Source organism: Polyodon spathula, chromosome 16 (genome assembly GCF_017654505.1).
Source record: "Polyodon spathula isolate WHYD16114869_AA chromosome 16, ASM1765450v1, whole genome shotgun sequence".
In the NCBI taxonomy this organism is placed as follows: Eukaryota; Metazoa; Chordata; class Actinopteri; order Acipenseriformes; family Polyodontidae; genus Polyodon; species Polyodon spathula.
The window spans coordinates 1,788,302-1,800,719 of NC_054549.1; the positions used below are offsets into that span (position 1 = coordinate 1,788,302).

At 39.3% G+C, this 12,418-nt stretch overlaps 1 protein-coding gene across 3 annotated transcripts in view; it reads left to right on the top strand.

Moving 5' to 3' along the window:
- The window catches only part of LOC121329399 (ephrin type-A receptor 8-like), a 138,055-nt gene that overhangs the window by 24,491 nt on the left and 101,146 nt on the right, over positions 1–12,418 (top strand). For all 3 annotated transcript variants that reach the window (XM_041274997.1, XM_041274998.1, XM_041274999.1), the window contains exon 2: positions 3,437–3,501. In XM_041274997.1, coding sequence (XP_041130931.1) covers positions 3,437–3,501 — 65 coding nt within the window. The remainder of the gene's footprint in view (positions 1–3,436; positions 3,502–12,418) is intronic.

Here is a 12,418-nt window from a genome sequence, read left to right on the forward strand (position 1 = left end):
CAAGTGCACGATCATACTGCCATATAACAAGAACACAAGAGCACGATCATACTGCCTGATAACAAGAACACAAGAACACGATCATACTGCCCTATAACAAGAACACGACCATACTGCCTGAAAACAAGAACACAAGAACACGACCATACTGCCTGAAAACAAGAACACAAGAACACGATCATACTGCCTGATAACAACAACACATGAGCACGATCATACTGCCCTATAACAAGAACACATGAGCACGATCATACTGCCCTATAACAAGAACACGACCATACTGCCCTTTAACAAGAACACAAGTGCACGACCATACTGCCTGATAACAAGAACACAAGACTGCACGATCATACTGCCTGATAACAAGAACACAAGAACACGATCATACTGCCTGATAACAAGAACACATGAGCACGATCATACTGCCCTATAACAAGAACACGACCATACTGCCCTTTAACAAGAACACAAGTGCACGACCATACTGCCTGATAACAAGAACACAAGAACACGATCATACTGCCTGATAACAAGAACACAAGAGCACGATCATACTGCCTGATAACAAGAACACATGAGCACGATCATACTGCCCTATAACAAGAACACAACCATACTGCCCTTTAACAAGAACACAAGTGCACGACCATACTGCCTGATAACAAGAACACAAGAACACGATCATACTGCCTGATAACAAGAACACAAGTGCACGATCATACTGCCCTATAACAAGAACACGACCATACTGCCCTGTAACAAGAACACAAGTGCACGACCATACTGCCTGATAACAAGAACACAAGAGCACGATCATACTGCCTGATAACAAGAACACAAGAACACGACCATACTGCCCTTTAACAAGAACACAAGTGCACGATCATACTGCCTGATAACAAGAACACATGAGCACGACCATACTGCCTTACAACAAGAACACGATCATACTGCCCTATAACAAGAACACGACCATACTGCCCTGTAACAAGAACACAAGTGCACGACCATACTGCCATATAACAAGAACACAAGAAAACGATCATACTGCCTGATAACAAGAACACAAGAACACGATCATACTGCCTGATAACAAGAACACATGAGCACGATCATACTGCCCTATAACAAGAACACGACCATACTGCCCTGTAACAAGAACACAAGTGCACGACCATACTGCCTGATAACAAGAACACAAGAACACGATCATACTGCCCTATAACAAGAACACGACCATACTGACCTTTAACAAGAACACAAGTGCACGACCATACTGCCTGATAACAAGAACACAAGAACACGATCATACTGCCCTATAACAAGAACACGACCATACTGCCGTTTAACAAGAACACAAGTGCACGACCATACTGCCTGATAACAAGAACACAAGAACACGATCATACTGCCCTATAACAAGAACACGACCATACTGACCTTTAACAAGAACACAAGTGCACGACCATACTGCCTGATAACAAGAACACAAGAACACGATCATACTGCCCTATAACAAGAACACGACCATACTGCCGTTTAACAAGAACACAAGTGCACGACCATACTGCCTGATAACAAGAACACAAGAACACGATCATACTGCCCTATAACAAGAACACGACCATACTGCCGTTTAACAAGAACACAAGAACACGATCATACTGCCTGATAACAAGAACACGACCATACTGCCGTTTAACAAGAACACAAGCGCACGACCATACTGCCTGATAACAAGAACACAAGAACACGATCATACTGCCCTATAACAAGAACACGACCATACTGCCCTTTAACAAGAACACAAGAGCACGACCATACTGCCTGATAACAAGAACACAAGAGCACGATCATACTGCCTGATAACAAGAACACAAGAACACGATCATACTGCCTTATAACATGGGAGCACTGGATATGGCATTGCCCTGCGCTGTCAAGTATATTTTCAAAAATAAGCTGTCATAATCAGTTTCTCTGTAAATGATCTAATTTGTTTGACAGAAACATGATTGCTTTTACTGGCACTTATTAGTACTGGGGGATTTTCTTTGCATCAACAGCAATTTTGTGGTTAGGGTTTTGATTTAGTCCGCAACTTTTTTTTAATCACTTATTTCCCAGGTGCAGATATAGTCTTTATAATGTTAACGCACTGTAAGTTCATTTTCTCCCTTTAACATTATTACCAAATTAAATCAATATCTTGTTTTTATTATTAGGTTAAGTATTTTTATTTTCCAAAACAACGCAAGAATTACATTTTAATTGTGGCTCTGCTATCTTTATAGCAGCTTATAAAAAGTACCTAATAACAAAAGCTATGAGACCTAAGTACAGTTGTTCAATGCCAGCACTAACATGTAAAACCTTCATGACAGGTAATGTTTAGTGTGTGATTTCTTACAGCTGCTATAAGGGTGGTGGTGTTATAATTCAAATGCTATCCAAGTGCTGGTCTTTACAGTCATGTGTTTATAACGTTACATTATTTTATTTTCTGTTTAGCACATACAGTACCGGTTAACACACAGAAATTAGCTATTTTACAGGGTTCAAAATATTTTTTTTCAACAAAGGACAAGATAAGATGATAATTTTGCCTACAAATAATGACCAAAAATGACATATTTACTATGAAATTTGTTCCCCTTTAATTGAACTACCATAGGGTAGATTTGCAGAGATGAACTTTTCTGTTGCCGCATTCATATCTTCCCCATGTGTATCCTGTGTTTATGGCCCACTTGTGCAATTCTGCTCATTGTAACCTGCTTTCCTTACTCCACGTTCATTTTAAGTGTCAGCTCCTCCTAGAAACAATAGTCTTTTAACATTTATCACAAAGTAGGACAAATGGCCTTGAAATGGGCAAAGTCTCACTAGATTCGATACACGTGGAAAGAAACAGTGGCACTTGCAGGAAGAATTCCCATCTTATAGACCAGGGTTGGACAACCCTGGTCCTGGAGAGCCGCAGGGTTCTCTGGATTTCATTCCACTTGAGTTCTCAATTACTTCACTGAGCTGATTGTATTAATTAGTCATAACTAACATGTTAGCCATTGATGATTGAACGATTCCCAGAAACCCTGCCGGATTGTAGTCTCCATGAACAGGGCATGCCACCCCTGCTATAGACCCTTGCACTTGTACTCAAGCACACACAGTAACTGTAGTCCCGGCAATGCTTTAGAGGCTTGGCATTCCCTGTGACATATCCATGACTTCATTCCCAATCAGTGTTCTTTGTGGAGTGTGTCTGCTTGATTTCTTAAGCTCACATGGTTCAAATCCTTTGCATGTTGTTATATACATTTTTTTTAAGTGACCCACACCATGTACAATGTACTATGAGTTAAAATGTATATACACACAATGTAGTTCTGGGATATATGGTTTCGTATGTTCAACATGTGTTTCTGTTTTGCAGTGAATCTCTTAGATACATCGTCGATCCAGGGGGAGTGGGGCTGGCTGTCATTTCCGGCACATGGGGTAAGTACTGGACACCTGTTCAAGGTTTATAGATTCTGAAAAGCAGCTGTGTGTCTTAACACTTTGGAACAGGACTGCTGGTCCATACTAAAGCAACATGGAGGAGAAGTTGAGAATCTTTTTGTTTAATAGTTTACCAACACTTACACAAGGTGCAAATCTGTTCCATTCATCAAGAGAGGGTCTGATATATATTGAAAATACCTTTTAAACATTTAGATCATTACAATTCAATGCATTAACCTGCAGGATTAACCTGTCGTGCAGCACTTTGTTGAAGCAGTTTCAAAATCAAGAAAAAAAAACATTTTCAAATGTCTTAAACAAGCTTTTAAACTGATATCTATATACACCTCTGATGCTTCAGTTAGTTAGTATCTGTCTTTCTAACTGTCTGTCTGGTATTAAGGCAATATGAGATTGATTATCCTCTCTAGTTCATGATAATATACTCATATCAGCATCTCCATGTTGAAACACTATGTAAAACGCTCAAAGAAAAAAAAAGATGAAAAACTCTTTCTTAAGGAGACACAGATGGGTGTGGTGCTCAACAGAGGGACCTAAGTCCTGTATGTGCGTGCCTGTAGGAGCTCCAGGTATGCAGCAATGCCATCCACCAATCAGGAAGACTGCTGGATGGCCAAGTCATGGTGCTTGATCAATATGTGGTAAAATACTGGAGTGCTTACAGCACTTATTTTGCTTTGGCTTTAGTTTCTGGATCACAGAGATAAAGACTTTAGAAATGCAGCTATAGTTCATAAATGTACCTAAGGTTTGCAGTTTACCAAGCTTTCGGAGTGTAGTGTACAAAGAGACTAACATTCCGAGTTCTAATACATATGATTGCTTATTTCAGGAACTGGGATGTTTACCTCCAAATGCTCTGCACTTCAGAAGTAATTAATCATTGCAATTATATTCCATGACGTTATAGAAAATGACCTTGAAGTGTGTTCTGCTCTCTTTCTTTTGCTTTTACTCTATAGATACTTGAATACATCTTTTGGATTTGACTTTGCCTTCTCTTATAAAGTTTACATTTGCGTTGTCATTTTGCAGTTTTCCCCCATGTGTTTCCCATGGTTAAACCATTCATCTACCATAGTTTGCCAAGTTTTTTAATATGCTTTACTATACCTCTCAGGTATTTACAATACTTGCCTATGCTTTGCCGTGCTTTCCCTATGTTTTGTTACATTTTGCTGTGCTTTTACTGTGGGAAACCTTTATAAGGGCTCTTTTGCAGTAGTCTCCACTACTAAAGTCATAGAATCTACTACTCCTGATCTTATGAGAAATACACAAAACTGTGTTAGGATCTGTCCAGAAACAAAGCAACAATGGAATTCAGACAATTAGAAAAGCTATGGCAATACCTAAGTTAGAAAAACAAACCAATGTTATCTACTGTACTGTAAGAATGCACTCAACAAACTCCTAACTTGGCTTCAGTCAGCTATACAGCAGCATAAGTCGTTCTTGAACATGCATTGGTAAACAGAGATCCCTTGTTAGCTCCTGCTCTGATGTGCTAAATCCCACATACATGTATGCAGATCGCTGTGTAATTGATCTAATTTACAAGATCAATCACTATAAATTACAGAAGAAAGTTAAAAGAATGGGGGGGGGGGCTCCTGGAAACCCTAGAAATCCCCCCCCCCCCCCCCCCCCCCCAGTGCAGTTCCATTACATCTGATTAAGACTTCAAACAGATTCAGAATGATTTGTGGTTTCCAACTAGCCACTCCATCAAAAGGCAGGTCAGTGTACAAAGCCATTTACACTGCATGACATTCATTACACTGTAATTAGAGAAGTGCTTTCATTTCTAAAAGGCTATGCATGACTGTCCACTGTTCTCATGTCCAGTTTTAATTTGTGTCTTTGAGATAATGTTGGTAGTGATAATGACATTAAGTGTACTTTCTCATCGTTAAAATAGACCGGTCCTATCAGGCATTTCATCTTCTACAAGTGATAGTTAATTTAATCTACTGAGCAATTAAAAAGGCTTATTGGGTAATAAGAAGCCTTGACTCCTCAGTGATTCCCATGTATAGGTGACTGTGGCAGGAATTTAAGCACGTGACAGGTAAAGCTCACACACACACACACACACACACACACACACACACACAACAAGTATTATACTGGCACAATAAAAAAAATTACTCTCACATAGAAATCCACAGCATATTAAAATTCCCACTCATTACACAGCAATTGCATGACAAATTGCTCAGCATGACTGATTTTAAAAAGCAAGGAATAATGATCATTTCATATTAGGAGGAAGGGAATCCAAGAGCTGCTGCTGGAATAACATTGGACCATATTTATCAAAAGCTGTTTACCAAGCAACTTGCCATTTAGAGAAAGGAAAAATACACAAGTAATGTTCAGAACAAAATCTTCAAAACAGCCTCTCTGTTGCTATTGTTACTGGTGCTCATTATACCAGTAGCCTATGGAACGCACCTCGTTTTGTTTCTCTAGTGGTCCCAGTTTTAGATCAGGATCCACCCGCTTTGGCTTGTCTAGGGGCAAATGAAATCTCAAATTCTCTTGCAGTTGCAGTATAGCGCCAGAGCGCTTGGATCTGTTTTACTCCTCAGATCTAATAAACGCAGATCTGCTAAAAGCTTTTAAACTCATATATACCTCCCTATTCTTCTCTAACTATCAGGAGATTTCATGCAATGTCTGTGAAATGCACACAATCAACATGCAGCTTCAAGTAATTGTAGCTGCAAAATAATTCCATGTCCATTGTGTACTTCCGTTAGCTGCATAGGTCTCAATTGTGCAGTTTTTAAAGAAACACGTGTTATAGCAAACATATGTTTTCATTATAAAACAGCCTTCTATAAAGTCTGTTGCTGCTTTACCTTCTAGACCATTTCACACCAGCAGTGTCTTCTGGGTCAAACCATGTTATTGGCTGAAAACATGTCAGTCAATAGGGGAAGCAACTGATTGGTTGTTGACAGGAAAGAAGCCAGATATGGGTTGGAGACATGTTTAGCACCCAGGTGAAATGACCAGGGAGTGCAGTATTCTGTTTCAAAACTGCACATTTAAGATCTATATAACAAAATGCACTGAACTTTTTTGTTAGCTAGTTACTTTAATATACTGAACGACATTGTAGGAGCAAAAATTGTGACACTCCATTTGGCTAACAGATGACACATTGATATAGAATTGAAAACAATGCAAAACAACAATGTTGCGTGAATTATGAATTGACATACTATATGAGATATACATGTTTTTTTGTAAAAAAAAGATAAAAATAAAACAAAAATTATAAAAAGCAAAATACAAAGGGGCTCCAGAGTGGCGCATCCAGTAAAGGCACTCCACCCAGAGTGTAGGATCCACCCTATAGCTTGGAGATCACCAGTTCAAATCCAAACTATGCCACTGCCAACCATGGATGGGAGCTCCCAGGGGGAGGAGGACAATTGGCCAATCACTGCCCAGACAGGGTAGGGGTTAGGTCAGATGGGGAGTCCTTGGCTCACTGCATACCAACAACCCCTGTGGCATAAAAAAAAGAAGCAGATGCAAGTCTCTAAGCTGTTTGCCATAGCTATTGTGGTTTTAATGTGGCATAGTAATTTTAAAAAAATCTGATATTTAAAAATATATACTGACCTGCAGAATATAACAAAGTCAGTTAATATATATATATGCGATGACATAGAAGTTAAAGGTCAGCAATTACAGAGTGCATGCTATCATTTCCTTTGCAATCATGGATAGGACATTGTACAATATTAATAATGCCACAATGCTACAGAAATACAAAGCCCAATGCTTTTCCACATTTTCTAGGTTAATACTTTTCTTTCCTTCCTGAAATAGATTATAATTGATAGTAAACGTTAATGTCTGTAAACTCCAGGAGTTTATAGCCTTATTATTTCTAGTTGTGGCGTGACCCCTATAAGATAATAAGACTGCATGCTGTGCCATGTGTAAATTATAAACACAAAAGGCTCACGGCTACACCACAGAACAGCTGTACAAACCAACCAGCAAAAAATCAGAAGAGCAAAATGAAGGGCATCTTTCAAATGACTTAGGAGGAAGAAAAATGATTCAAATTTGAGATTCTGATGCAAAAATGCAGAAATTCATTAAATCATTTAAATCGAATTATTACAAATGAAGTACAGACTTGCATGCATATAAAGCTGCAGACGCATAAGGCGTGTTTCTATAAAATAAAGAGTAGAGTCTGATGCTACAGATATATTTTAAGTTTAAGTTATGTGTTAAATAGCCTACACTATCCTGTGGTCCATTGTTTCATTTCTTCATTTAGTAGCTTATTTATATATTTGTGTGGGTGGGCATGCAAGTTCGGGGGTGCCAGTGCTACCGATGTGTGTTGAGCTTTGATTCTGCATTCCAGTGCAGGTTATATGTGAGTCTAGACTCGTCTGAGGAATATTGGTATGTACTGTATGCCTATGATAGCTGCTTGGCAGGATATTGTTAACAGTCCATTGTCGTGTGGTATTCCAGTTCAGCTCTTGTGCATTTCTGCTATATTGGTTTTGAATGTGCAGGTGGTTTTGCGAGGCACAAACACATTTGCGAATTGAGCAAAAAACTGCTATTTTCCAACTTCTCGCAACTGTTTTGTGCCGTGTTGGAAAATATGAATTTTTGTGCAAAAGCACTATTTTTTGCGAGGCACAAATTTTGTGAAGGGATTGTGCATCACTTCAAATATCTGGTCCTATATTTTGGAGTTCTACAAGGACAGGAAAATCTGGAGTTTCACTTATAAAATGTAATAAAGCACAGTGAAAGCATGATAAAGCAAAGGCAAGCATGATGAAGCCCAGAGAAGTATGGTAAAGCATATTAATAAGCACTGGAAAACATATTTTGAAAATATATTGTGTTAAAATTTGAATAGAGGGAGGGCCATTGCTTGTATGTGTGTGTAACAGGGGGGGAGTTACCTGCGTGGGTTGTCAGTGAATAATAATGAGTAAGACACTAATCAATGGGTATTTACATGCCACAAAGGCACGCAGATTTAACAACAACACAGGCTCGACGGTAGGGTACAACAGTGGTAATCCTAGCGCCGGATTTAAGTTTACCACACGGTAAGCACCAGCCCCTCTAAAAGAGACATCCTGCTCCTGGAGCCTACTACACTATGAAACCCTCTCTATACTGGTTGGGATCTACATCCCTAACTACCCTACTGCCGTCCCAAAGTCCTGGCCTCCGCGCGACTCCAGGTCTTTCCAACGGGGCTGGCTGGGCAGCGCATTCACAGGCACCGTCTTGCAGTTGAAGGGTTGCGCAGTAGTTATCCAGCGAAGGGAAGCTCTCCTCCTAGATGTAAACAAGGCACGCTTTCGCTCAGTGTAGCCATGGCTGTGGCGCAGACGCTTTTTGAGCGCCCTAGCCAATCAGGAACCCCCGAGCAGCACAGGACTGCATGAGCCTTCCTGCTCAACTGATTGCCTAGAAACGCGTCTCCTGTTGCACATCCCTGCTGCTTCCATAAAGGCATACATCCGCGCAAGAACCAGCAACAGGGTCCTTTCCGTCACACTGTGTTATCAGGTAATAATAATACTCTATCCCGCTGCTAGGGAGGTGACTGTTCTCAGTTCACTTCTGAGGAGTTTAAGAAAAGTTAATTACATTAATTTTTTTTTTAAATTTTGTATTAATATTTAATAAATATTTTACAAAATTCACATCCTCTTGTCCGTTTTGTTTAAGTAACTCTTTCTTTTCCATCGAGAGCTATATTTCTATATCTCTTCAATCTTTTCTTTAATAAAGCCACAAACCTTCTATGTTATTTTTTTGCTTTGACAGCAGTTCCCAGGCTGCTGATCCTATCTAAATTTAACCAGACTCTAATTATGATGTGTTCATATATACTGCCACTTGGGGCCTTCTTATCTTGAAAGCGTGACATCATTTTGGTTTTGCTTTATTAAGAGACACATCAAAAACTAAATAAAGATGCTGGGCTTTGGAAGCTGCAAATATCTTTCCTATCTTCAGCTGGCTCAATCATTAACATGAAATGGTTATTGTTTTTTCTCCTTGGGCGTAAACCGCTGACAATATACTTAATAAATTGCTGAAATAATGATATATGGCAGGGGGTGCTGCTGGTGTTGATTGACTTTAGTTTGTAATGAAGTGGCAGGAACAGGTCTTCAGAATAAAGTGTTTTTATTTTTAATTACATGCTTCCAAAGCTCTCAAATTCCACCCTGGGTCATGTTGAACGATCTAACTGCACTTCAGAGTTGACTTCGAAAAGGACAGGGTGAGCTGGTGGCAACAGGGCATCGCCATTCCTGTACTTGCATCTCTTAGTAGACACTAATTAGAATTATATTTCTGATGCTGGGGTTCTTTTTGCTCATTAAGGAGTTGATTTCAACACCAGTGTGCTGACAATGCACTCTTCGTAAGGCCAGGTTCAATGCCAGCAATGTCAGTCAAGGAGGATGCAGGCTTATACTTTCTTTCCACGGTCCAAAACCAAAGCCACCTTTCAACAGTGTTTTCCAGCTCTAGTCCTACACCAGTGCTAACACTTTAGGTTTTGTGTAGTATAATGGAAGTTCTGAGGACTCTTATGCTGTTATGTTCTGTAACAAGGATACACTGAATGGCTCAATAAAAAAGTAGCCTGCTGTTCTGATCAAAGTTTCTTATCAGTGCAGGGGATGAAATCCCTTGCAACAGGTATATAGTAGAGCCCACTTATCCAGTTATTAAAATCAGTGTTAACATTTAGCGAAGTTATAGGGAGTATATGACTGTGGGGATAACTGTACATCCATCCATCGTTATGCCACTGTTATGTAGAACGGTACACACTTTGCTTGAACAAATGCGTTTTATTATTCTTTTAATTAAATCACTGCTAGGTAGAACACAACAGCAAATGCAATGTCTCGAACAACATCGTGTCAGTCTCAGAAACACACACTGACTAACTGTCACGTCAACCTGTCGTGAAGTAACGTAAAGCATGTGCAGCTAGTCCGTACAAACACAACACTCACAATTACATTTTTCTTGAGAATACATTCAATTTTTCCACGTACTTTAAATCAGTCATTTTAATATATTCTACCATGAGCTCTTAAATATCACTTATGCAATTGTTATTGAACTATTTGTTGCCAGTCCTTATTTTATTCCATATTCTGTAAATACAGTTGGTTAGGGTTAGGGTTAGGGTCATCATTTTTCTTCAATGTAGAAAGTCTGAATATGTTCCCTCACTGCAGCAATCACTGCAATAGGAGAACTGAAGGTCAGTGGTTGTCCTCTGAACTCACAACCAAGCCAATAGCCTTTTTACACCCGGGAACCCTACAAGTTGGCAAGCGACTGGGCCCTAGAGGACAAAGGCCTGCTTTGAGTTCACAGGGTGCCTGACCAGTAGGGGCCACTGTAGCACAGTGAGGAGAAACAGACCCTGACCATTGTACCTCCATAACACTTCCAATGAAATTCCCAGCAAAGAACGACATACTGGAGACAACCCTGCACTTCCCTGACATTACAACTGGCCTTGCACTGTGTTATTTTCTGTGATCATTGTATTTTTTAATAACGGTTTCATTTTGAGGGCCAAAGTAATAAAGCTTAAAAAACTGATGCACATTGTGAGAAATGGTACAGAGAATGAATGGTTTTCGGAACCACACAAAAAACTCTTGAGTTGTGCTGGTGCTTTTTTACTTTTTCACTTGCCCTTTTTGTGTGTCACCTTGATTGATAAAAAAAAAAAAAAAAAAACAACTCACAGGGATCATGCTGAAAACTGTTCTGACAAACTGATGACACGTACTGGCTCTCCAGCACTGGCAGTTTGCCAGAAAGAGCTGGTTCTTGATACAGCCGCAATTAAATGGAACAGCAAGACAATCTAAACATTGTGAACAAACCTTGATGTGATACTTGATACTTGTTACATTCTAACCCACTCAAAGCACACACCAAGCACCCTGTGGCTATATATATATATATATATATATATATATATATATATATATATATATATATATATATATATATATATATATATATATATATATATATATATAAAGCCACAAGGTTATATATATATATAGAATCAAATTTTATTAAAGTATACCTATGAAAAAAATCACTACATCATATCTATTGTGCTCTTCCATCAGATCGCTCTCAGGTGTGCAGTTTCAACAGAAGCACATGTTATAGCACACATGATGTATTTCCATTTTAAAACATGAGATCTGACACTGAATCAAGTTCTCACTTGCCATGCCTTATTCACAGAACACCTGCTACACTTGCACTTCCTAGATCACCTCAGCAGTGTCTTCTGGGTCAAATACTGTCTTTAACCTAGCGTAGAACCAGATATGTTTTAAAATAAACATAAAATCAAAACTGTGCTGGTATAAGAATGCATTGCAGGTCATTACTGGAATGAGCTACACTCACGTTGTAATTCGAGTTTAAACCTCCAAATGAGTAATGAAGCTGCCCTACCTGACAGGAGGTTGTAGCCTTGGTATTAGCACCGGGCTGATACTCATCCAAGGCAGGCTGGGGTTCCTTTGACAGTGATGTGTCCTTGACTCAGCACTGACACAGTGACGTGAGTTCCGATATGCTTGTGATTGCACAGATACAATGAGCTGTGCCTATAGCAGCAGCGCACTGATAGATGTGATTTATCTGGCTGACAATCACAAGTCCTGATTTAAAACATGCCAGATCACAGAGTCCTGATTTAAAACATGCCAGATCACAGAGTCCTGATTTAAAACATGCCAGATCACTGAGTCCTGATTTAAAACATGCCAGATCACAGAGTCTTGATTTAAAACATGCCAGATCA